Below are 25,043 nucleotides of genomic sequence, written 5' to 3' on the forward strand. Positions count from 1 at the left end.
CTATCCCGATTCTCCCCCTTTTTGCACACATACACGTGAGAGCAAATTAAGAGAAAAGCTTTCGTTCTGGAAAGCTTGCTGCATGTTCAGAGCTTCTCAGATTGCTGAGGGGGAGAGAGAACGCAAGGCAGAAGCTATCTCCTTTCCTTCCCTTCCTCATGAGCGAGAAAAGCCTGGAAAGCTTGCTGCACGTTCACAGCTTCTCTGACAGTTGAAGAAGGAAGGGAACGCGTGGCAGAAGCTATCTCTGTTCTCTCCCTTCCTGAGTGAGGGAAGCTCCGAAACATGCAAAGATGCCTGGGATCCTTGCTGCATATTTGCAGCTTCTTTGTGGTTAAGATAGGAAGGGAAAGCACAGCAGAAGTTATCTCCATTCCCTAGGCTGCTGGGGGGGAGGGGCGGGGAGAGAAACAGAGATAGCTCCTGCCACTCTTTTTTTTTTGCCTCTGGAACTTCAGGGAAGCTTCCCTGAAACCTACGGAGTCTACGAAGAGGGGCGGCATACAAACAAACAAACAAATAAAAAACAACACAACGGCAAACCGGAAGTGCATTTTTCTGAATTTCCAGTTTGTCCGTTGGGGGATTTCTTTTGCCTCCGGGGCTTCAGGGAAGCTTCCCTGAAGTGTCCAAAGGGCGAAACAGCCTTTCCCAAGGCCAAAAATCAGCTGGCCAGTGCACACATGCGCGTTGGAGCTGACATAAGGCAATGCTTTGTGTGCCTTCCGATATGGCTCTACATGCCACCTGTTGCACCTGTGCCATATGTTCACCATCACAGATTTAGGGATTTTAGCATCGAGTAAGATTTCTATTGCATAGTCAGTGGGGTGGGGGGGGGGGGAGTTCCTCTCATGCTTTTTCACTAAAAACTTCAACCAAATCTTTGTATTCCTGGGGTATGCCCCCGGCAGACACTTAATCATAGAATCATAAAATCATAGAGTTGGAAGGGACCTCCAGGGTCATCGGGTTCAACCCCCTGCTCAATACAGGATTCATTAAACCATCCCAGAAAGATGACTGTCTAGTCTCTGTGGATTCTTCCCAAAAGTCACATGCATCTGCAATTTTATGGTGCCTTGCTCCCAATTAATTTTTGGGTTCCATTTTTCAGCCATGCAAGGCCTAAGACTACTGGCTATTCCATGGCAAGTGCCACTATAATTGTAAGTATTTCTTCATGGTTCCCAATGCCTATTTTTAGGGGTTCAGTGACAAAAGAACTTGGCTCCCTCCCCGCTATTGACCCATCTAGTAGGCAAAAAGCAATGGGGGTTCTCAGCTTTCTCACTTTGATTCCCAATTCCCCTATTAGGGTTGAGCTGATCAAGCATCAGGTGCTCCCTGAGTCCACTAACACAGTGATGTTTATTTCTCCATCTTGGTTTGGGATAAAGTCTTAAAGTCTTAAAGGGAGGGCAAGTGGATCAATTGGTTTGCTTACCAGTGGTTCATCCTCTAGATTGCTTCTGAACAAATTTGCTTCCTCCCTTGAGATGCTGGAATGTTTTTTCTAAAGATGGGGGTGGGGATGAAGGTTCTACCATCTTGCTGCTCTTCAGGGCAGGTTCCCTCCCATGTGGAACAGACTTCGTTGGTCTTTCCCCCATCAAGCTTTCTGATTTCCAAGTAGGATTTTGAGAATTTGAAACAGGTTGGGGGTTTAGGAGAAAAAGTGTTTTGAAGGGCCCCTGCTTCCATTAGGGTGGGGATTTCTTCCATGCTCATCCCTCTCTGTACTGGTTTCTGGCCATATCAATCTCTGCTTCTTCAGTGGTAAGGTACCACTCACGCAGGTGATTCAGTGCACCTCTGGTCATGCAGGCATTATATAAATCATCACTCAGCCCATCCTTGAAACAGCTTCTCGGGATGTTTTCTGGCCAGTTCACACAACATGTGAGGTCCTGGAACTCTTCAGTATGCCACTCACCTTAATGTGATTGCATTCTTTGCGATCTGAAAGTAGATCCTCAAAACATTGTAGGGGCACCATGAACCTGTCAAAGTTGTGCAATTCTGGTGTGTCGGCGTTATGCGGGGTCACCATCTATCTGGCAGCCATTCCTTCCAGGGCTAGGATAACAGCTCACACTCAGGATCCTTGTGTCTGGAATCATGCCATATTCTTGCAAGCAGATGAGTATGTCTGCCACAAAGAATCCTGATTGTTGCAGATTCCCACCAAACTTCAGGGGGGGAAGTTTTCCTTTCTAGCTGTGAGGCTTGGGACTGGCTGGGAATGGTTGCCAGTGCTTGTGCTGCCCTGGGGGAAGGATTTGTTGGGTCCTCTGCTGTGTCATCTGCTCAACTGGTAACCTCCTGAAGGTTGGTGATTCCCCTGGCCTCATTAGTGGTTGCTGTGCTCTCAGTGCACTTTGGCTGTCATTCTGGGGTCCCCCAGATGTTGAGGCTTTCCAAAGTCTCCATCACCAGCTGAGCTATATATTCAGATGCCCCCCTCTCTGCGGTGTTTCGGTAAGTTCCCCCTGGTCAGAGGGAATATTCTGTTTGTTCTTGGTCTTTTAACCGTCTTGTCATCATATCCATTTCAGCACATTCTAATATTTTCTTAATAACTTCCTCTTGTTTGGGGATATATTATCCTGGCCGCTGTCAAAATATGAATAACTAAATGTAAAATTTCCTTCTTGTATCTCTGATTAGTTATACCCAGTAAATAAAATTCCGGGGTTATTTCTATCTTGTTTTACTATTTCTTTTATCATTCTTTCTATCATTTTCCAATATAGCTTAACTTTATTATATGTCCACCATTGATGATAATAAGATCCTATTTCCTTCTTACATTTCCAACATAGTGGAGAGGTCTTAGGAAACATTTTTGCTATTCTATTTGGTGGAAGGTGCCACCTGTAAAACATCTTAATTTGGTTTTCTTTTAGGGAAACTGATTTTGTCATTTTCCAATTTGAGGTCCAAACTTTTTCCCATGTATCTATATCTATTTCTTTACCGATATTTTTGCACCAACTTATCATATTGTCCTTTAAAGTCAAATCTATATTTTTATGAGCAATCAAATATTTATAAGCTTTCCCTATTAGTTTAGTCTGATTAGTAACTAGTAAATTACCTAAGAAATTTTTACTTTTAGATGTATGTCTTACTGTCGCTTTGAAATTTAGACTGAATCTGAGCATATTGCCACCAATCAATTATAATCCCTTCTTCTTGTAATTTATTTCTTGCCTTTAATTTCAATTGGTCATCTAATAATTCCTTATATCTTATTATTCTCTTATCCCTTACGGAATTGGGGTGTATTATTGCCTCTAGGGGAGAAATCCATTCAGGAATAGTCAAAAAGTGATTCTTCTTTATATCTTTCCAAACTTCCAATAAGTACTTTCTTATTGTATGTCTTTTAAAATACGTATGAATTTTATCCTTATCATACCATATAAAGGTCGTGACCTTCTAATTTTAATGAATAATAATGGTGATATCGGGCAACCTTGTCGAACTCCTTTACTTATTTCAAATGTTTCCAATTGTTCATTGTTTAATATAATTTTTGTTGTTTGTTTTGAATAGATTGCATCTATTAAGTTTACGAATTTAGTACCAAATCTCATTTTGTTTAATTGCATTTTTATAAAAATCCAATTAATATTGTCAAAAGCTTTTTTGGCATCTAAAAACATTAATGATACAGATTTTTCAGAATGTTGCTCATAATATTCTAGTACATTAATAATCGTTCTAAGATTCTTTTTAATCTGCCTACCAGGTAAGAACCCATTCTGTTCATGATGGATTTTCTCATTTACTACCTTTTTTAATCTATCTGCATAGATTGTAGTAAATATTTTATAGTCAACGTTTAATCATGATATAGGTCTATAATTTTTTATATTTTCTTTTGGAGTTCCTGGTTTATGAATTAAAGTTATTAAAGATTCTGACCATGATTTTGGGATTTTACCATCCATTCTACTTTCATTAAAAGTTTCCAACATATTATTTGTTATTACTTCACTATCTATTTTATACCATTCTGCTAGTATCGCATCAGGTCCAGTGGCTTTATTGTTTTTTTGTTTCTTAATAGTTATGGAGAGTTCTTTCATTGTTATTGGACTATCTAGACTTTCCTGTTGTTCTTCCGTTAATTGCGATAATTTTATAGATTCTATATATTTAAAAACTTCATCCTCACTAATGTCTTCCTTTTTGTACAATTCTTTTAAAAAAATTGTACTATTTTTGCTTTTTCATCTATGTTATATTTTATTATTCCATTTTCGTCTTCTAACTTTTTAATTATTTTTGACTGTCTATGCTTTCTTAATTTATACGCAAGCCACTTCCTGGCTTATTAGCATATTCAAAATAATGTTGTTTAGCTCTTTTTATCTTTTCTGCTATTTGATTTTGCTCTATAAGTTTAATTTTATGTTTAATTACTTCTATCTTTCCCTTTAGCTCCTTATTTTTAACGTTTTGTTGTGATAAAGATTCTACTTGTCTTAATTCAGTGATTAATTGTTCATATTGTATTTTCTTTTCCTTATTTACCTTTGCAGTATAAGAAATCATTAGTCCTCTGATGTATGCCTTGGCAGTATCCCATAAATTTTGAGGGGTAGTATCTGAATTTTTATTTATTTCGAAAAAAATCTTTAATTCATTCTCTATCCATTCCTTATATTTTTTGTCTTTTAAAATGTTTCTATTCATCTGCCAATTTGATGAATGGATGAATGAGTTCAGAGTGACTTCTCTAGTTCTCCCATCCCAGCTGTCTTTCTTCTTTCCAATGGATAGCGGGGCTTTTCTGGGTCCTCCAGAATTTCCCCATTCTCTTAGATGGGAGGCAAGGAACAGGCAATCGGCTGGGTGATGGTTGATATTTCCCCCCAGCATTCGTTTTCTCCTTTTCCGTATTTTGTTTGGACATGGTTTGCAAGGTCCCCTCAGAACCACTTGCTTCTCTGGGTTGACCATTTTGCACACATTGCTTTCTGTAAGGATTGCCTCTCTGACTAACTTAAGAAAGCAAGAATGCCTAAGCCAAATAGTTCAAACGGATCTTTTATTAAGCAGATGTGAAAGTATTCCATTCAGAATAACAATTGAATACCTTTAGGCAAAGTAGGTAGAGTTAAAGCAGTAGAGACCCTTCCTCATTAGCCAGAATACAAATACACAAGTGTGAAAAGGTTTTCTTTAATCAATTGCTCTGGGAAACAAATAAACGTCCATTCCCCATTCAAATGAGATATCCCACATTGCCCCCCCCTCCCATAAACCACCTCCCAGGATGAAGAGATCTCAAGATATTGGTGCCGGGATATATGTTATAAAACATCAGTTGATACAGGCAATGCTAATAAATGCTAATAAAGAGAGCCGGGGTGGCGCAGCAGTTAGAGTGCTGTACTGCAGGCCACTGAAAGTGACTGTAGATCTGTAGGTCAGCGGTTCAAATTTCATCACCAAGCCAAGGTTGACTCAGCCTTCCATCCTTCCAAGGCGGGTAAAATGAAGACCCGGATTGTAGGGGCAATATGCTGGCTCTGTTAAAAACTGCTATTGGTAACATGTTGTAAGCTGCCCTGAGTCTAAGGAGAAGGGCAGCATAAAGATCAAATGAATGAATAAATGAATGAATGAATGAATGAACGAACGAACAAACAAACAAACAAACAAACAAACAAACTCAAGACAACCCCCCTTCTTTCAACTGAATGCAGAGTCACTCTTCTGGGATTCTGTCAGGCTAAAAGATTCATAGATCCAGAATCATTATGTTACAAAAATAAAGTTTAGTGCTTTAGAGCACCAAGGAAAGACAAAACATGCATGGACTGAAGAATATTCCATTGGGCAATTTCAAAGATAAGAACAATTATAAGATACTGGTTTTATGTAACAAAATGACATACAAAAGATATGTAAAAGATTTTTTGCCACAAAATCTAATACAGAATCTAATTCATCTATCTAAATTCTACAAAAGAAGACACAGAACTTGTTCACTTACCATATGATGCAAGCTTTTGGGTCTGTGTGTAAAACATCAGATAGATGCCAGAAAAAGGTGCATCACGAAGAAGTGTTGCTGACAGGCCACTAAACAAACCCCTGCCCCCCTCTATCCGATAGATATTTCTCAGAGCTCCACACACACTTTCATAGCAGTATTTTCCACTCTGTAAATCAAATGTAATTATCAAAGTAAACATCCTACTACATGAGAACTTCTGCCAAAACCTAAAACATAGGAGCAGAAAAAAGTTCTAAATTACAAACAATAATATTGGAAACTAGTGATATCAATATATAAGCTAGTAATATCAATATAGAAGCAATTTATTGTTGTTAGAAGGATTTATAGCAAAGATGTTTTAAAAAAATCATGACATTAATGTTCTTGGCTATTTCTCATATTATTAAGCTTATTGTGTGATGAAATTTTTTAGTTGTTACTATAAGTTACTTAGAGTTGGAAAGAGTGAAATAACATAAAAGAATTAGAAATATAGTGGTACCTCTACCTAAGAACGCCTTGTGCTGCCTCCCATACACCCAGTGCCAGGATGCCTCTCAGAGTGTCTGGACATGGAAAGGCAAAAGGGGGTGCTTCGCCCCAGCAGGATCAACTCGATTTCAGCCAAACCGAGGAATCACCACAGTGAATGAAAGGCACCGGCTACTAAGCGGGCGAGCTAAAGGAGAGGGGAGCCTTTCAGCATGGGAAAGAAAAGGAAGCAGGTAGAAGCAGCAGCAACAGCTGCCTTTCGGTCAAAGGAGTGGTAGGTTCCCCCCTCTTACCCACCTGGGTATCTCTCTCTGGCGCTGTGTATGGGAGGCAACCTCCCACCAGGTGTATGGGAGGCGCGTGCTCCTCCTCGCCGCCTCAGAGTCCCCTTTTTTTTTTAAGCCTTAAAGTTTTGTATTTTTTTGATTCCCCTCACCTCACCTTCTTCCTTCGGCTCCTCGTCTTGTTCCTCCGCCTCCTCCCACTCAAATTCCGAGCTTTTATTTCTTTCCTAATGGGTCTGCATGCATTATTTGCTTTTAAATTGATTCCTATGGGAAAAATTGCTTCTACTTACAAACTTTTCTACTTAAGAACCTGATCACGGAACGAATTAAGTTCTTAAGTAGAGGTACCACTGTTTATATAAACATTTTCCAATAAAAAAGAAGAAAATAATTCCTCACCTCATATCGTGTTTTCACTACTGTGATGGGTAACATACAAATAACAGCTACAGTTCGTGAAGTTGCACCCAAAAGAACCGATTCCAAGGCAGTAGGAGAGTGTCCCCACAAAAAATTATTTTTTATCATATATAAGGTGCTGAAGTAAATCCCAACTCCTGGAATGCACCGTGCAAAGGACTGCAAAGTGATGGCAAGCCGAACACACAAAGAGAGAGAGAGAGAGAATCATGCAGAGACAAAGCTAAGGATATTGGTTGGATATTTTTAATATTTATTTCAAAAGGAAATCAATTTTTTCCCAGTTTAATAATGCTGCATTTCATACAAGAAATTAAGAAAGAAAGTTGCATGAAGTAGGATAGGGTGGGCATTGGACAAAGGCAACTTGTCTAAAGTAATTTTGTCAGCCTCAAAAGTGAAATGTAGATTTGAACTTCCGTGGTCTTTAGCTTTAACTTATATTTCAGTTCCTATATTTAAATTTTATTCTTCAGAAACCAAGGCATCCATGTGCAAGCACTTTTGTCAAAATGCTCTTAATCAAATTAAAGGAACCATGGAGGACATGAGTGAGGAAAAAATGTCACTGCACCTTTGGGACGGAGAACACTAATCATCTCTTTTAACAATATTAATTTAACAATATTTCCAATATGTATTGTCCCAAAAGTATTGAAACTTAATCTAATAACCAGAGACAGGTATTCCCATATTCTGTGATTAAATATATTCTAATGCCCAATGAATTACACTTCCATGTAAACCAAATAACCAATAATTTATGTTCGTGAGAAATAGCTGAAACACTCTGGCCATTTGGTCTAGAATTTGGTTAGACTGTAGTTCAAAGTATGATAGGAACTTGGCCATTATTTTGGCATAAAAGAACTTAGATTTCATAATGGTTTACTCCGATCACATATAGTTTACTTGGATCTCTATGTCACTGGAGCATTCACTTTCAAACTTGCAGATTCCATTTTGAAAGCTCTATGGCCATTGTATCACTTGGCTCAACAATGTTTAATGAAATGTTATTCTGAACCATTGTGGTGTGGGGTATTCAGGAAGAGGTATCACCTCAGGTATACAGCATGTCGTATCCTTTATGGCAGCTCACTTAGGGCAGCTTTTAGGGCAGGTCAGTCACCTTTGGTCTTCACCTGTCACTCAGCTCTCACCTAATAGCTGTAGCATGAGCAGCGGCCACACCCCGGGCAACAGCTTTGACAGGCTGAAAAAACTAGGATGAGAGTAGCCGTTGGGTCACTGATTTTTGGTGAGATAGGGACCTGTCTATCCCGAGCATATGAAGACAAATTCCGGCAGACTGAGCGGATGAAACCTACTAGAATAGGACAACGGTCATGAAGGCGGTCTCTGCAAGTGATGTGGTAGGCTAAGAGCACGGCAAGACACAAAAGATGCCCTGGTCAACCACGGTGCCCAGCACATCTCCAACTATTTCTTATTCTGTTAGAAAGGCTAGAAAAGTTAGAAAAGGTTCTTGCTTAGTTGCTCTGCAGATCTTTCCCAGCAGTAGAGAAGCGAGCACTCGACAAAGGCAGGGTTGCAAATGCAAAGGCTATGACAATGGTGCCCACACGTGTCTGCCCAACATGTGGCAGAACATTTCATGCCCATATAGACCTTACCAGCCATCTGCGGACACATTGTGTACAGCCCACAACCCATTAGATGTCAAGGTTCTCCTTGAACACTATGGACAAACATCACATTCTGAGCCACTGTTTGATAAATGTATTCCTGAATTGGTTGCCACTGGCTTTTAGTGGCAAGGATTAAGGTTTCTTATGGATTGAACCTCAAAATAAGCTCACTCCAACAAATCCAATTCAAGTAAAAAAGGTCAAACCACTTATTAGAGATTACTCACTGGAGAAACACCTTTCCAGAGCCCAAATATACTTTCTGTACGAGCAAGTTTGAAGAGTAGAGCTACCATCTTTATACGACCTGATCTGTAGGGGAAATATATTAAATATTAGAAACAGGTAAAGCTCAACAACCATTTATTACAGCTTCTCAACCAGGGGACATTCTGAATAAACAACCTCCTACCCCACTAACCCCCCATAAATACCAACAAATGTACTGGCTCAAATTATGAGATTGAAAGTTCCCAGTTCAGAAACATTCTCTACTAAAATAATTGATACCATATACAAACCGTTCTTAAACCCAGTAACAAGAGTCTCAATGGTGCAGTGGTTAGAGTGCAGTACAACAAGCTATTTCTGCTGATCACCGGCTGCCAGCAATTTGGCAGATCGAATCTCAGTAGGCTCAAGGTTGACCCATCCTTCCATCCTTCCATGGTTGATAAAATGAGGACCCACATTGTTGGGGGCAATATGCTTGCTCTCTGTAAAATACTTAGAGAGGGCTGTGAAGTACTGTGAAGTGGTATATAAGTCTAAATGCTATTGCTATTGCTAACTTCTATATATATTGAAACCGCAACATAATTCCTATCCAGTATTGGCAAAGATCCACTTGAGACCAAGTCACCTTTTCCTGAAGTGAGTTAGATGCATGTAAATCCTTACAGCTGCCTAAAATTCCAGTTTTTAATCTATTGATTCCCAATACTACGAAAAGAAAAATGCAAAATTTTGTTTTCTCCACTATAAGCAACCATGTAGAGAAACTATCTTCCTGAATTTTGGAGTAATTCAGATGTGCTAGCTGAATGTTTTTCTCTTTGCATAATTGATGTTAACACCAGTTTTTCCTATAAGGAATAACAATAGCACTTAGACATATATACCGCTTCATAGTGCTTTACAGCACTCTCTAAGCAGTTTAGACTCAGCATTTTGCCCCTAACAATTTGAGTCCTCATTTTACCAAATTCAGATAAATGAAAGACTGAGTCAACCTTGAGCCAGTCAGGATTGAACTCCTGACCATTGGCAGAGTTAGCCTGCAATACTGCATTCTAACCATTGCATATCAGAACTTCTAATGCATCGCTTTTATTCAATAAAACCCCAATATAGATGTTTTCATTTGTAAAATCATGTAAAATCTAAGACTATACTTTGCCTGCCTCCTTGTTATATCAGTTTCACCCTTTCCCATCACTTAATCACCAGATTTTAGCCCAGAGCTTTAAGGCCAACAGCAAAAGAATATACAATAAGTATTTGAAATACTTGCCCACTGACAGTTGGCTGCACAGTCTGCAGCCTAGTTTTAAGTAAGTCAAGAGGCTGAAAGAGCAGGGTGGAGCATGTTCCACTGATTGAACCACAAAAAAAGGCTTTTAATACAGGATGCATCTTGGAAGAAAAACAAACAAAATTAGATTGTATGCAGAGTCAAAAATTAAAACTACACAATTCTTTAATAATCATATTCCATAAAGATTAAATTAGGTAGTATTTAATAAGTAGATAAGTAAATAAATAATAAACAGACATCCATTCTTAAGAAAGCATAATAATTTTTAAATCTCATGTAGCTTATAGTTATTGTTTAAAACATTATCAAACTCTTCATTATACTTAATAACTGGGTAATTGTAATTGTTGAAAATTTTTCACAGTATTAATATGACAACTATTAGATGAATTTTAATTTCTGTTAACACAGGTATTCATTTGTCATAATTTCCATATTGACAACTTGTTTACAACTTCAAGTAATCAGGGAAAATTTCAAGAAGCATGTTGAGTCAAAAAAAGTTAGGAATAAATGAACTCCAAGAAAAAATGAAGTCAGTGAAAAACATGAAATCAGAATTGTGGCATTTCAGTCCCCAAAAAGAAATCATGTAACCCCAGATGTCTCAACAGAATAGCTTACAATATTGTCTATAAGCTAAAATGGTTAAAACCAACAAACCACTTGTAAGGAGCAGCTATACAAAATGTAAAATGCACCCATAATTTCAGACTTGCCTTCTAAAGTATTCAGATGATAAAGTATTTTTAAATCGTCCTTTTCTCAAAATTCTGTCAGCTGACAACCGATAGCTTAGCCACCCAAAAAGAATATGAACATGTCAGCTGAAACTATCATCCTTTGATAGTTAAGCAACTTTCAATTATTATCTGGATCAAGTACTGGTAGATTATCTGGACCTTTTTCAGCTTAGGATCAGGCAAGGCTATACATTGAGATGGCATTAGTTGTGCGTGCTGATGACCTTTTGAGGGCCTGGGATGGCAGTGGTACAATTGCCCTGACTCTCTTTGATCTATAAGCAGCATTCAATACCATCAATCATAATATTCTGCTGGAATGTCCCAAGAATTAGGGGTGAAAATCATTGTATTGCTGTGGTTCTCTTCCTTCCCGGCTGGTTCCAGTTGGTGTTGGTGGGGGAGGAAAGATGAGCCCTCAGCCCCAGAATGTGAGCCCAATTTTTTTGCCACCCTTCTTTAACATCTACATGAAATTGTGGGGTGAAATCAGCCAACAGCATAAGTTAGACCAAGTTGGTATGCAATTTGTGGATTCTCTTGGACTTGGGACTCCTGCTTGATGAGCAGATGGAAGTTATAGCTAGGGGATCTTTGCATAGTTTCATTTTGTGGTTGAAGCAGTGCTAATTGCACCGTTTCCTGGACCAGAAGGCCTTGCTAATGATAACCCATGCCTAACTCAACCATCAGATGGATACTGTACTACGTTCTTCAAGGGGCTGCCTTTGAAGATCACTCAAAAGTTACAACTGGTCCAGAATAGAGCAACCCACATGTTTTGGGTGTCCATAAGTTCATCCATATTATACCTTTGTTGCACAAGCAGTACTGGGTTTCAGTTTTCTTCAGGGTGCAATTCAAGGTGCTGGTTGTCATCTTTAAAGCCCTGCATGGCATAAGACCTTGTTATATGCAAGTCTGCATAAGAATATCCATCCATCCTAGATCATCCTAGATAGGCTGGACATGCTCAAGGTCCGCTCCATGAAATTTTGCCATCTAAAGGTACCTCAGAAGCTTCATGGCTATCCCTATGCTATGGAACACCTTCCCACTGGTGATTTAACAGGCCTTCTCACCTTTAGCTTTTTAGAAGGCCATTAAGACTCTGGCCACAATTAAATTTGCACAACACAGGAGTATTAAATATGTTCACCACCTTGGACAATATATAAAAAGGGCAGGATAAAAGTGTAATAATGTCATAGAGAGGCAATTTATGTGATAGCCTCTAAAGCTGTGGCCATAGTTCCCTCTAAGCTGAGCAGTGAGCAATCGCTCACTTAAAAATCATCATCAACTCAGAGTTTTCCAAACCTGCCCAGAAGCCGAGAGGGAAAGAGTGAGAGGGAAGGAGAGAGAGAGGAAGAGAGAGAAACAGATAGAAAAAAGAGAGGAAGGAAAAGAGAAAGAAAAAGAATGGGAGTAAGGAAGAGAGAAAGAAAATCAAAATCTAGTTTGAAACTAGCTCAACTATTTAACTGGCATTTTGATACTGATAGAGTTGCCCTATTATGAGCTCACTGTTATAGACACACAGTACAGTATTTTATTTTGAAATTCTCTGAGGCAAAACAGGGTGGGTTTTTTATTTGTTTGTTTGTTTGTTTGTTTATTTATTTATTATTTCTGTGCCGCCCAGTCCCGAAGTGACTGCCGCTCAGACACTATACTTTTCCGCCCACCCCCACAAAAAATTAGAGGGAAGACTGGCTGTGGCTATCTTGTATCTGCCTGAAGCCCTTACATAACAGTGTCTTTTGGTAGGGATTCCATAGCTACAATAACCTTTTAGCCCAGATAGAGGAGCCTGGGGCCAGTTAGCAAGATTTTGGGGAGAACAAATACACATGCCCTATATATACTGTACAGATAATACTGTATACACTTAGATAGGAGGGGAAATTAAGCCACACGGAACTCGGGAGGCATCATTGCTGAGTAACATTACCATCCCTCCCTTTTCTTACCAGCACAGCCTCCTCTGTCTTTCCAGAGCAACCGGAGTCCTTTTCTGTCCCTGCGCCAAAGCAACTTGTCAACTTGGATTCGGATTTTGCCGGTGCGGACATTCTACGCAGCTTGTATCTGGGCTCAAGAAGAATGACGGCACAGCTTGTTACGTCACCCCGACCAATCAGAAAGTAGGATAGACCCAAAACAGAAATGTCATTCGTAACGCTTTCTCTGCTGAAGGAGCTTTTGGGTTCGGAATCAAGAGGCACCCCAGATCAGGATGGATACGGAGAATGATGATAGAAGAGAAAGCACGCTCACGATTAAATCCTTTTTCAAGATAACGAAAATAACTTTGTAAACTTTTCTTCTTGCAGCTGATTATTTTGCAAGCAAACAATCTTTCCGCTCATGGCGGGCCAAGAAATCCAAACTCCTGTATTTGTAAAAACTCCATTAAAACATCCCAGAAGCCTACTTTTGAGAGAAAGGACAACCCAGTGTTGTGCTTGCTCTTCGGGAGTCCTTCTCAAGAATTCCCGAGAAAGATTTCTTTCACTGGCACTATCAGTGTTAGGACTTGTGCCAGCCTTCTCTTCCAACATGCCAAGCAGGTTACAAATTACATGCCAAATTACGTGCCAAATAGTTTACAAATTACAACACTCTAAGCCATTTTGTTGTGAAACGAATCTGAGCACTATACTTTAGATTTCCCAAATCGTTATTTATTTTATTTATTTATTTTGTCAATACATAATGTAGGTTTCAGAGGATATAACCATAGTAAAATACATCAATAAAAGAATAGAAGACAGGGCATTAGGAATAATATGGAAGAAAATCATTGGGAATAATAGAGTTCATATACATGGAGCTAGTAGAAACATAAGAGACATTAGGATGGGATGGAAGGCACGCTGGTGGACTTATGCACGCCCCTTACTGACCTCTTAGGAATCTGATGAGGTCAACCGTGGATAGTCTAAGGGTAAAATTTTTGGGGTTAGGGGATGACACCACAGAATCTGGTAAAGAGTTCCATGACAACTCGATTACTAAAGTCATATTTTTGGCAGTCAAGTTTGGAGTGGTTAACATTAAGCTTGAATCTGTTGTGAGCTCGTGTGTTGTTGTAGTTGAAGCTGAAGTAGTCATTGACAGGGAGGACATAGCATATGATCTTGTGGGCTATGCTTAGATTATGTTTGAGGCGCCATAGTTCTAGGCTTTCTAGGTCCAGGATTGTAAGTCTAATTTTGTAGGGTATTCTGTTTCGAGTGGTGGAATGAAGGGCTCTTCTGGTGAAGTAGCTTTGGACATTTTTGAAGGTGTTAATGTCCGAGCTGTGGTATGGATTCTAAGCAGATGAGCTATATTCAAGGATGGGTCTGGCGAATGTTTTGTAAGCTCTGGTAAGTAATGTGAGATTGCCAGAGCAGAAGCTGCATAGAATTAGGCTAACAACTCTTGAAGCCTTTTTGGCGATGTAGTTACAGTGGGCTTTGGCACTTAGGTCATTTGATATTAGTATTCCAAGTGAGGATTATCTGCAAGGTCATGTTTACTCAGTTTATATTTGGAGTTCTGATTCTTTTTGCCGATGTAGAGGGCAGAGCATTTATTGATTGAGATTTGGAATTGCCAGGTGTTAGACCAATGAGAAACAGAGTCCATGTCTTTTTGAAGAATAGCTTTAGAAATCTTGCTAAATAATGTAAGATACAAAAAAATTTCAAGGACTAAAAATTAAAAAAGAACATTATAAAGTACAAGCTTTTGCTGATGACATGGTTTTTATTTTACAAGATCCCTTGGAATCAGCACCCATTTTGATCAGTTAAGTTTATAAATTCAGAAAGGTTGCAAGATTAAAAATTTAATAGAGAAAAAACTAAGACACAAAAACAGATTATTGAACTTGAAGAAACTCTCAAAATCAAAACTACAAGAAAGGTTAAGTACTTAGGTTTGTGGATTACAACCAATTGTAGTACTGTACCATTAAAAAGGAGAACCATAAAAAATTAATTAAAGATATGGAAAAAGATTTTACAAGATGGTCCAAACTCCCACTTTCTTTAATGGGAAAGATTACTGTAATTAAAAGTAACATACTTCCATGCTTCTTCTACCTCTTCCAGACAGCAGCAATCAAATTAAATAATTTTTTTCAACAACCTTCACAAAAAAATTCATAGATTTATTGGGGCAAAAAAAAAAGGCTAGGATAAAACTCAAAAATCTAAAAGACCATAGATCAAGGCTTTGGGCTCCCTAATATTGAACTGTATTACCAGGGATCAATTCTCAACTTATTGAAAGAATGGATAACCTTTAAAAATCCAAGAATATTAACACTTGAAGGTTTTGACCTTCAATCAGGGTGGCATGCTTTCCTAACAGCTGATACCCATAAAATACCAACACACTTCAAACAACACTACATAAGAAAGGCCTTAATTGATATCTGGCAGTACACAAAAAGAAATCATTATCATTCCATTGCAAAATGGATATCCCCAGTGGAAGCAATTATATATCCAAATGCTCTACTTCCAGACAAAATCATAACATACAAGCAATTGTTAGATGAAAACAATGACTTAATCCCGAAACAAGAACTCTTGGAAAAAGGAATTAAACTTGACTGGCTACATTATTTACAAATTAAGTCAAAATACAATGAATATAAAAATAAATTCGGTTTCCAAAAAAACAATCAGCTCGACAGAAAGCAATATCTAAAATATATAATTTTCTCTTACAATATGACACAATATAAAAAGTAGTCAAAGCCACAATGGTCAAATGGGCCCAAAATTTTGGTTATTCAATTAATTTAAATGAATGGGAAAAAATCTATACTGTAAACTATAAACAAACAATGGCAATTTCCTACAAAGAAAACTGACATAAAATGTTTTATAGATGGCATTTACCACCTGCTAGACTTGCTAAAATGTACCCAAACATGTCTCCCCTTTGTTGGAAATGTGGAAAGAAACCCAGAACTTAATATCATATCTGGTGAACTTGCGAGACCACAAAAAAATACTGGCAAAAAATTAAAAATCTCTTAGACCAGATAACTTCCCAGACTATTCAAATTATTCCTATTAGGAATTGTTAGGCCAAACATTAATAAAGAAGACCGCTACATTATATTACATATCCTTACTGCCGTGAGGATTTTATATACACAATTTTGAAAACAAGGAAAGAGCCCAACTTCTTTAAACTGCTTAATTAAAATTATGGAATGTGTTGAAATGTCAAAGCTAACAATGGAACTGCAAAACAGGGACGGGTCAGACTTCTACAAGGCCTGGGAGAAATGGTACCATTGGTTAAGTCAACAAAAAATGTATTATTAAAAAAGAAGACTGTTCAATAACAACACGCACAGACAACTAAATCGTTAAATGAAAATAATATTTTTGTATAACATACATAAGACATTGATCGATACAACCTGTAGAGACTCAACAAACACCACGAACAAACTCCCAAAATATCAACCAATTAGACAAGAACACACTCATTAGATAAGCACTACTTAAATTTATTAAAATTAATTAATACCACACTATGAGCAAATAAAAATAAAGGGAAACTTATTCCAACTACACATTTAAATCAAAGGTCTATATTACTGAATTGCCAGCTAAATAGCTGGCACTCTGTCCTTCTCCCCCTTTCTTTTTTATAACTTCTTTCTTTCTTTCTTTCTTTCTTTCTTTCTTTCTTTCTTTCTTTCTTTCTTTCTCTATTACTTATTGGTTGGTTGGTTGATTGATTGATTGATTTTGTCCAATACACAATGAAGGTTTTAGTGGGTATACACATAGTAAAATACATAATGAAGGTTATAGAGGAGATACTCATAGTAAAATATATCTAAGAAAGAAGAGAATAGAAGTTATAGGAATAGAACATACCAATGAAAGAATAGAAGAAGAGATATAGGAATAGAAGAAAGTTATAGGATATATAGAAGAGCAATAGGACAGGGGACGGAAGGCACTCTAATGCACTTGTACTCGCCCCTTACTGACCTCTTAGGAATCTGAATAGGTCAACTGTGGATAATCTAAGGGTAAAGTGTTGGAGGTTTGGGGATGACACTATTGAGTCTGGTAATGAGTTCCATACTTTGACAACTCGGTTACTGAAGTCATATTTTTTACAATCAAGTTTGGAGCGGTTAATACTAAGTTTAAATCTGTTGTGTAATCTTGTGTTGTTGTGGTTGAAGCTGAAGTAGTCACCGACAGGCAGGACGTTGCAACATATGATCTTGTGGGCAATACTTAGATCATGTTTAAGGCATCTTAGTTCTAAGCTTTCTAGGCCCAGGATTGAAAGTCTAGTCTCGTAGGGTATTCTGTTTCGAGTGGAGGAGTGAAGGACTCTTCTGGTGAAGTATCTTTGGACATTTTCAAGGGTGTTAATGTCTGAAATGCGATATGGGTTCCAAACAGATGAGCTGTATTCGAGGATAATAATAATAATAATAATAATAATAATAATAATAATAATAATAATAATTTATTAGATTTGTATGCCGCCCCTTTCCAAAGACTCGCCCAGATGGGTCTGGTGAGTTTTGTAAGCTCTGCTAAGTAATGAGAGACTGCCTACGTAGGATTAGGTTTACAACTCTTGAAGCCTTCTTGGCTATGTTGTTGCAGGGGCTTTGGCACTTAAATCTTTTGTTATTAGTATACCGAGGTCTTTAACCGAGTGGGGGTTATCTGTGAGTTCGGATTCTTTTTTCCAATGGGTAGGACAAAGCATTTGCTAGTTGAGATTTGGAGTTGCCATGTGTTAGACCACTCAGAAACAGAGTTCAGGTCTTTTTGGAGAGTAGTTGTGTTATCGGTGGTGTTGAAGAGTTTTACATCGTCGGCGAAGAGAACATAGTTGCTTGTGATGTAATCGCAAAGATCATTGATGTAGAGAATGAAGAGTGTTGGTCCCAGTACACTACCTTGGGGGACACTGCTTTTAACTGGGATGGGGGTGGATATGGTGCTTCCTATTTTGACCACTTGTTGCCTGTTAGACAGGAATGCAGTAATCCAGCTGTGGAGGGATCCTGAGATGCCATAGGATTTGAGTCTTAGGAGTAGTTTGTTGTGGACCACTGAATCAAAGGCTTTGCAGAAGTCGATATAAATTGCATCTATAGATTTCCCTTGATCTAGATGAGTTCTCCCTATATTTTTGCAGTGGAGGAGCTGCAGGTTGCAGGATATTTTTTTCTGAATCCAAATTGTTTGTTAGAGAGCAAATTATTAGTTTCTAGATGAAGAGTAATTTATTTGTTTATAATTGATTCCATGACTTTGCATGGGACGCAGCATAGTGATATTGGTCTGTAGTTATCGACAAGAGAGGGGTCTCCTTTTTTGAAGATGGGGATGACCATTGCTTTCGACCATAGCTTAGGAAGTGTGCTGGTTCTGAAGGATTTTTCAAAAATTATGCTTAATGGTTCAGTTATGGCAGAAGAGAGCTTTTTTAGGAAGTAAGCAAATAGACTGTCTGGTCCGACTGATAGAGAAGGTTTAAGGTCACGTAATGCTTTTTCAACTCAGTCTTCAGTGAAGTCTACTTGGGTTAGGTCGTTGAGGGAGTTTGAGGTGCAATTGATGAAATTGGGGAATGAGCCATTGCTGTTAAAAGAGACAGAGCCAAAGAAAGAGTTGAGGAGGTTAGCTTTGGGTGAATTGTTGTGGTATTCTTTGTTGTTGGGTCCTTTGAGAGGTGGGATAGGTGTAGAGTCTTTGAGTTTATTGTTGACAAAGTTGTAGAAGGCACTATTAGATTTGGTGCATAGGAGGTTTTCCTCTTGTTTGCTGTAGTAGTTAAGGCATTCTGCTTTTATTTGATTACAAATGCTTTTATATTGGCTTTTGAAGTTGGAACCTTGCCCTTTTTTGTTTTTCCTCCAGAGATATTTTTTTCTTGTTTGTAATTTTCTTATTGAGATGGGGAAGTCATTTTTTTTGTTTGTGGTACATGAAGTCAGATAATAATTTTCATTTCGAGTAGGAATGTGTTGTAGAGGTCATCAGTAGTGTAGCATTCAGAGAATAGAGTTTGCCAGTTTAATGTTGAGAGGTGGGCTTCAATGAGTTCGTAGTTTGCTTTTTTGAAATTGAATTTTGGTGTCGCATTATTTGGATGGTTCATAGTGTGGCTTAGGTTAAGACTGAAGTTTATCATGCTGTGGTCACTGTTGGAGAATTGTTCTTTTATTTGTAAGCCTTATATTGCACTTTTGCTATTGCAGAAGATGCAATCAGGACAGTTATCAAGTCTAGTATTGTTATTTACTAGTTGGTCGAGTGTCAAGGCTGCCAGTCAGAATTCAGACAAATAAAACTCAGAGTCCTTTTATTAAGGTTCAAAGTGAATTTATCAAAATCAGAACTTGAAGCATAGAAAGCAAAGCAAAGTCTGAGGGAAAATGGCACGTTACACACATATAAAAAAAAACCCTATCCACCCCTTGTTGGGCATTCGCCCAATCTCCAGTGTCCAGATGCATCAGGTACCACATGTTGCTCCTCCCGTCACATTTCAGGAATTTTCCATCTAACGACATTCCTCCTGGCACCTGGGAAATCGAAAGTTAACTCTCCTCCTGCACGCTTCCCAACCCCCCCTTGAATCTACCCCTCCCCGTCTCTATGACAACCAAGTGAAAGAATGCAGCAGCACAGCGAAGGTTGACATTCGACCCCCCTGGGAAAAGGGACTTCAGTCCTGGAAAAAAACCAAACCAAATAACACCAATATATACATTTCACCATCAGGGCTTATCAGGGCATTTCATCCTAAACCGATCAATTTCCCTCTGGGCATTCATGTGTTTTTCATCAACCCATTCAGCATGAGACACAGGGAAATGTTTCCATGCAACCAAATATTGAGTTTTCCCTCTGTTTTTCCTGGAGTCCAACACCTCTTTAATCTCAAAATGTTGCTCACCCTCAATGAGTAACGGGGCAGCGGGATCTGATGCGGCGGCTGCAAATCACTTGTCCGCTCTGGTTTAAGTAAGCTTATATGAAAAATCGGATGGATTTTCCTTAGTTCTTTTGGCAATTCCAACTTCATTGTCACTGAATTCACAACCTGTACAATTGGGAAAGGTCCCACATACTTAGCTCCCAATTTCTTCGACTGTTGCATGGTCCTTAAGAACTTAGTTGAAAAATAAACCCTATCCCCCACCCTATAATCCACTGCAGCCATCCTTTTCTTATCAGCCTGGGCCTTATGAGTATGTTGAGCCTCATCCAGCGCCTTCCATGCTATGGGCCAAGCTGCCTTGAGTTGAGCTACCCAATCTTTTAAAGATGGGTGATGAGGCTCATCCTGGGGTAATTCTGGAATTGGCACAAATTCCTGTCCACTCACCAATTTAAAAGGAGTGAACCCTATACTACTATGTAGTGAATTGTTATAGGCCACCTCTGCGAACGGTAAGAGATCATTCCAGTTATCTTGCTGATAATTCAAATAACACCTAAGGCAGTGTTTTTCAACCAGTGTGCCGTGGCACACTAGTGTGCCGCGAGACATGGTCAGGTGTGCCGCGAAGCTCAGAGAAAGAAAACAAGAGAGAGAGAAAGAGAGAGAGAGAAAGAGAAAGCAAGCAAGAGAGAAAGAAAACGAGAGAAAGCAAGCAAGAGAGAGAAAGCAAGCAAGAGAAAGAAAGAGAGAGAAAGAGAACAAGAGAGAAAGAAAGCAAGAGAGAGAGAGAAAGAAAGCAAGAGAGGGAGAGAAAGAGAGGGAGGGAAGGTGGGAGAGAGAAAGACATAGAGGGAGGTAGGGAGGGAGAGAGAAAGAGAGCAAAAAGAGGAAAGGGAGAAAGAAAGAGGGATGGAGAGAGAAAAAAAGAGGAAGGGAAAAAGAGAGAGGGAGAGAGAAATAGAGCGAAAGGGAGGAAGAGAGAGAATTTTTTTGTCCAATATTTTTTTAGCCCCCCCCCCAATGTGCCCCATGGTTTTGTAAATGTAAAAAATGTGCCGTGGCTCAAAAAAGGTTGAAAATCACTGACCTAAGGTATTGCTCCAGTACGGAGTTAGCCCTCTCACACACACCATTGGTTTGAGGGTGATGGCTCGAACTCAGGCCCTGTTTTGAACCCAGCAATCCTAAAAACTCTTTCCAGAAGTTAGAGGTAAATTGTACCCCTCGGTCCGATATGATTCTCTCAGGAACTGCATGCAGACGATATACATGTTGTATAAACATTTTGTTAGTGACCTGGAAGTGGGGATTTTGGGGCACGCCACAAAATGAACCTGTTTGGAAAAAAGGTCAGTAACAACCCAAATCACAGTATTCCCCACACTCTCAGGCAGGTCCATGATAAAATCCATTGAAATTTCCTTCCATGGTGCTCCAGGTCTCGCCTTGAGGACGACCTGGGGGCTGCTTTGCTGCCGCACATACTGGGCAGCTTGCCACATAAGTCTCAATGTCCTTTTTCATGGAAGGCCACCAGACCTGCCTTCTCAATAAATGCAATGTTTACAGAAAAGCAAAATGTCCAGCCACTTTGGAGTCGTGTCCCCTCTCTAGTATCAATGACCTCAAGGCTTGGGGAACGGACAAGCGGGACCCAAACCAGGCCAGACCGCTTTTCTTGGTGCAGTCTCCCTGATGAGACAGAAACCAGTAATCAGTTTCTAATGCTTTCTGAAGATCCGCTACCAGGCTGTCTGAGGGAAAATGGTGCATTACACACATATCAAAAAAACCCTATCCACCCCTTGTTGGGCATTCGCCCAATCTCCAGTGTCCAGATGCATCAGGTGCCACATGTTGCTCCTCCCATCACATTTCAGGAATTTTCCATCTAACAGACTCCTCCTGGAACCTAGGAAATCGAAAGTTAACTCTCCTCCTGCACACTTCCCAACCCCCCCTTGAATCTACCCCTCCCTGTCTCTATGACAACCAAGCGAAAGAATGCAGCAGCACAGTGAAGGTTGACAAAGACCCAGAAAGGTGACGGTATTATAAATAGCAGAATGGATAGATTCTGTGCTGCATTCATTTAAGGTCCAGTTAATGTGTGGTAGGTTAAGGTCTTCGAGGAAGATAATGGGATATGGACAATTGGTTGCCCACATTAGTAATGTGGATAATTTGTTTGCATGTTCGATGTCGTAGTCTGGAACTCTGTAGCAGAGTAAGAAGTGAATTGTGGTATTTAGGGATAGATCACAGACAAGAGTTTCAGGTACTGATAAATCCAGTGCAACTTTGGGTTTTTTTAGATTCAGCGATTTTTTGTGGAATATGGCAACTCCACCTCCTCTGCAAAATTCACGGTCTGAGTGGAAAACATGATAGTTTTTTTATGTGATAATGGAGTCTGGGTAGGAAGCGTTTAGCTATGTTTCGCATATAAAAATTATATCGAAGTTGGAGGTGTCAAGTAGAAGGAGGAATTCAGACATCTTGTTGACTAAACTTCTAGCATTTAATAGTTTACATTTGAGATTGGTCTTGTGTTGAACGTTGGTTTTGGGGTGGTTAGAGGAAATAAGGGGGGTGCTTTCCTATTTTTTGTTTGAGCCTTCGCTCACCGCGGCGCCACCACCTCTTCCCCTGCCGAGGCTCAGCTGCAAGCGGCCAGCGAGGCCGATCGGCTCCGAGGCGAGCGGAAAGGAGGCGGGTGAAGGAGGGCGCAGCTCCGGCCGCTCGCCTCGGAGCCGATCGGCCTCGCTGGCCGCTTGCAGCTGAGCCTCGGCAGGGGAAGCGGCCAGCGAGGCCGATCGGCTCCAAGGCGAGCGGCCGCCGCTGTGCCCTCCTTCGCCCGCCTCCTTTCTGGCAGCTCCGTGCACGCCCCTCCCTTCGCTCGCCGCGGCGCCACCACCTCTTCCCCTGCCGAGGCTCAGCTGCAAGCGGCCAGCGAGGCCGATCGGCTCCGAGGCGAGCGGAAAGGAGGCGGGCGAAGGAGGGCGCAGCTCCGGCCGCTCGCCTCGGAGCCGATCGGCCTCACTGGCCGCTTGCAGCTGAGCCTCGGCAGGGGAAGCGGCAAGCGAGGTCGATCGGCTCCGAGGCGAGCGTCCGGAGCTGCGCCCTCCTTCACCAGCCTCCTTTCCGGCAGCTCCCTGCGCGCCCCTCGCCTTCGCTCGCGGCGGCGCCACCGCCTCTTCCCCTGCCGAGGCTCAGCTGCAAGCGGCCAGCGAGGCCGATCGGCTCCGAGGCGAGCGGAAAGGAGGCGGGCGAAGGAGGGCGCAGCTCCGGCCGCTCGCCTCGGAGCCGATCGGCCTCGCTGGCCGCTTGCAGCTGAGCCTCGGCAGGGGCGCGCGGGGAGCTTGGAAGCAATGTCATCGCCCCCCCCCCGCAATACCCCCGTGTTTCCCCGAAAGTAAGACATATGTCTTACTTTCGGGGTATGGCTTATATAAGCCGACCCCCCTGAAACCCCCCATATGTCTTACAATCGGGGGGGTCTTACTATCGGGGAAACACGGTAGTAGTGTTTCCATCGTTAATATAAACAGAAGTGGAAAGATAGGGCATCCCTGTCTCACTCCTTTCTCAATTTTAAATTTTTCCGTTTGCTCTCCATTAATTATAATTTTGGCGTTTTGTTCCAGATATATTGTTTTTATTAAATTTGTAAAGTGTTGTCCAAAATTCATCATTTCTAATTGTGTTATCATAAATTTCCAATTTACATTGCCAAAAGCCTTTTGTGCGTCAAGAAAAACCAATGCCATCTGTTTTCCAGGATGTTCCTCATAGTATTCTAGTACATTTGTTATTATCCTCAAATTATCTTTATTTATTATTTATTTATTTAATTGGATTTGTATACCGCCCCTCTCTGAGGACTCAGGGCAGCTCACAACATATATAAAGAGACAATAGTAAAATCAATCCAATTAACACATAAAAACAATCCTTAAAAATCTACTTTAAAAACTTCCATTACCTTTCATCCAACAATCGTACTAAAAACATTGTCGAAGTGTGTGCCCCCACTATTTGAATCTTGGCTATTCAAAGAATAAACTTCTAAATGTACTGGGCGAAGGCAGCCAAAGGAGCATTGTACAATAAAGAAAATGCTCACTGAATTGTACACATTGAGCTTCGAGGAGAGTTAACAGTTCTTGTTGCAGGCTCCTGGCTATAGTTTACAATATCCGCCTTCACTATATTCTGTAATTGTTCTATTTCTGCTCTGTTTAATTTGACATCAAGGAGGTTAGCTGCAATTCCTTGAGAACACAGGAACACAGAATTGCCTGTCTTTGCTGACACAAAATGACTGCTAGAATGACTTTCCTGGCAAAATTGAAGGTGTTTATCCATTTTTACAGTCTGTCTATGTTCCAAATCAATTTTATTGCCTACCAAGGCCACACGTGGTTGAGTTTCTGACTCTTCATTGACCTTCTTTACAAAATTATGCCAATTTTCTAAGTTTTCAAAGCTCTGTTGGTTTGTAACATATACCAAAAGGACAGCCTGTGCACCATAGATATATTTGTCCAGCATCTTGCTTCCTATTGTTTGGCCTCCAATATCCCATACATGAAGAGAAACAATCTTTTTTTGTTTATATTTCATTGCCATATATGATGTTGTTAAACCTCTGATGTAAGCTTTTGTCGTATCCCAAAGTGTTTGTGGTGAAATTTCATCTGTTTTATTTATTTCAAAAAATATCTGTAATTCTTTCTCTAGCATTTCAGTGTACTGCTTTTCCTTTATTATTTTTTTGTCCATAATCCATTTTATTTGTTTTTTATTATTTCCCTTTCTCCAAATTAATGATATTGGGTTGTGGTCTGCCCAAGTGTTTGCTTCTATTTCAATTTTTACAATTTCATTATTTATCTGAGGTGTTGCCCAAACCATGTCTATATGCGACCAACTCTGGTGTGG

The 25,043-nt window shown here is 40.0% G+C and overlaps 1 protein-coding gene and 1 pseudogene across 2 annotated transcripts in view; both read right to left on the reverse strand.

Moving 5' to 3' along the window:
- The window catches only part of SLC25A38 (solute carrier family 25 member 38), a 30,341-nt gene extending 17,094 nt beyond the window's left edge, over positions 1-13,247 (reverse strand). Inside the window, exons 1-5 of one of the 2 annotated variants that reach the window (XM_070726267.1) lie at positions 13,124-13,247; positions 10,384-10,505; positions 9,098-9,182; positions 7,198-7,377; positions 6,014-6,182 (exon numbers count right to left, since the gene is read on the reverse strand). In XM_070726267.1, coding sequence (XP_070582368.1) covers positions 6,014-6,182; positions 7,198-7,377; positions 9,098-9,182; positions 10,384-10,505; positions 13,124-13,225 — 658 coding nt within the window. In that variant the 5' untranslated portion in view covers positions 13,226-13,247. Of the gene's footprint in view, positions 1-6,013; positions 6,183-7,197; positions 7,378-9,097; positions 9,183-10,383; positions 10,506-11,962; positions 12,045-13,123 lie in introns of those variants that run through there. The other variant, XM_070726268.1, reaches the window with a different exon arrangement.
- Positions 13,248-24,035: 10,788 nt separating this feature from the next.
- Positions 24,036-24,725, reverse strand: LOC139153844 (ras-related protein Rab-28 pseudogene; annotated as a pseudogene).
- Between the last annotated feature and the right edge of the window lie 318 nt (positions 24,726-25,043).

Source organism: Erythrolamprus reginae, chromosome Z (genome assembly GCF_031021105.1).
Source record: "Erythrolamprus reginae isolate rEryReg1 chromosome Z, rEryReg1.hap1, whole genome shotgun sequence".
NCBI classification, from domain to species: domain Eukaryota; kingdom Metazoa; phylum Chordata; class Lepidosauria; order Squamata; family Dipsadidae; genus Erythrolamprus; species Erythrolamprus reginae.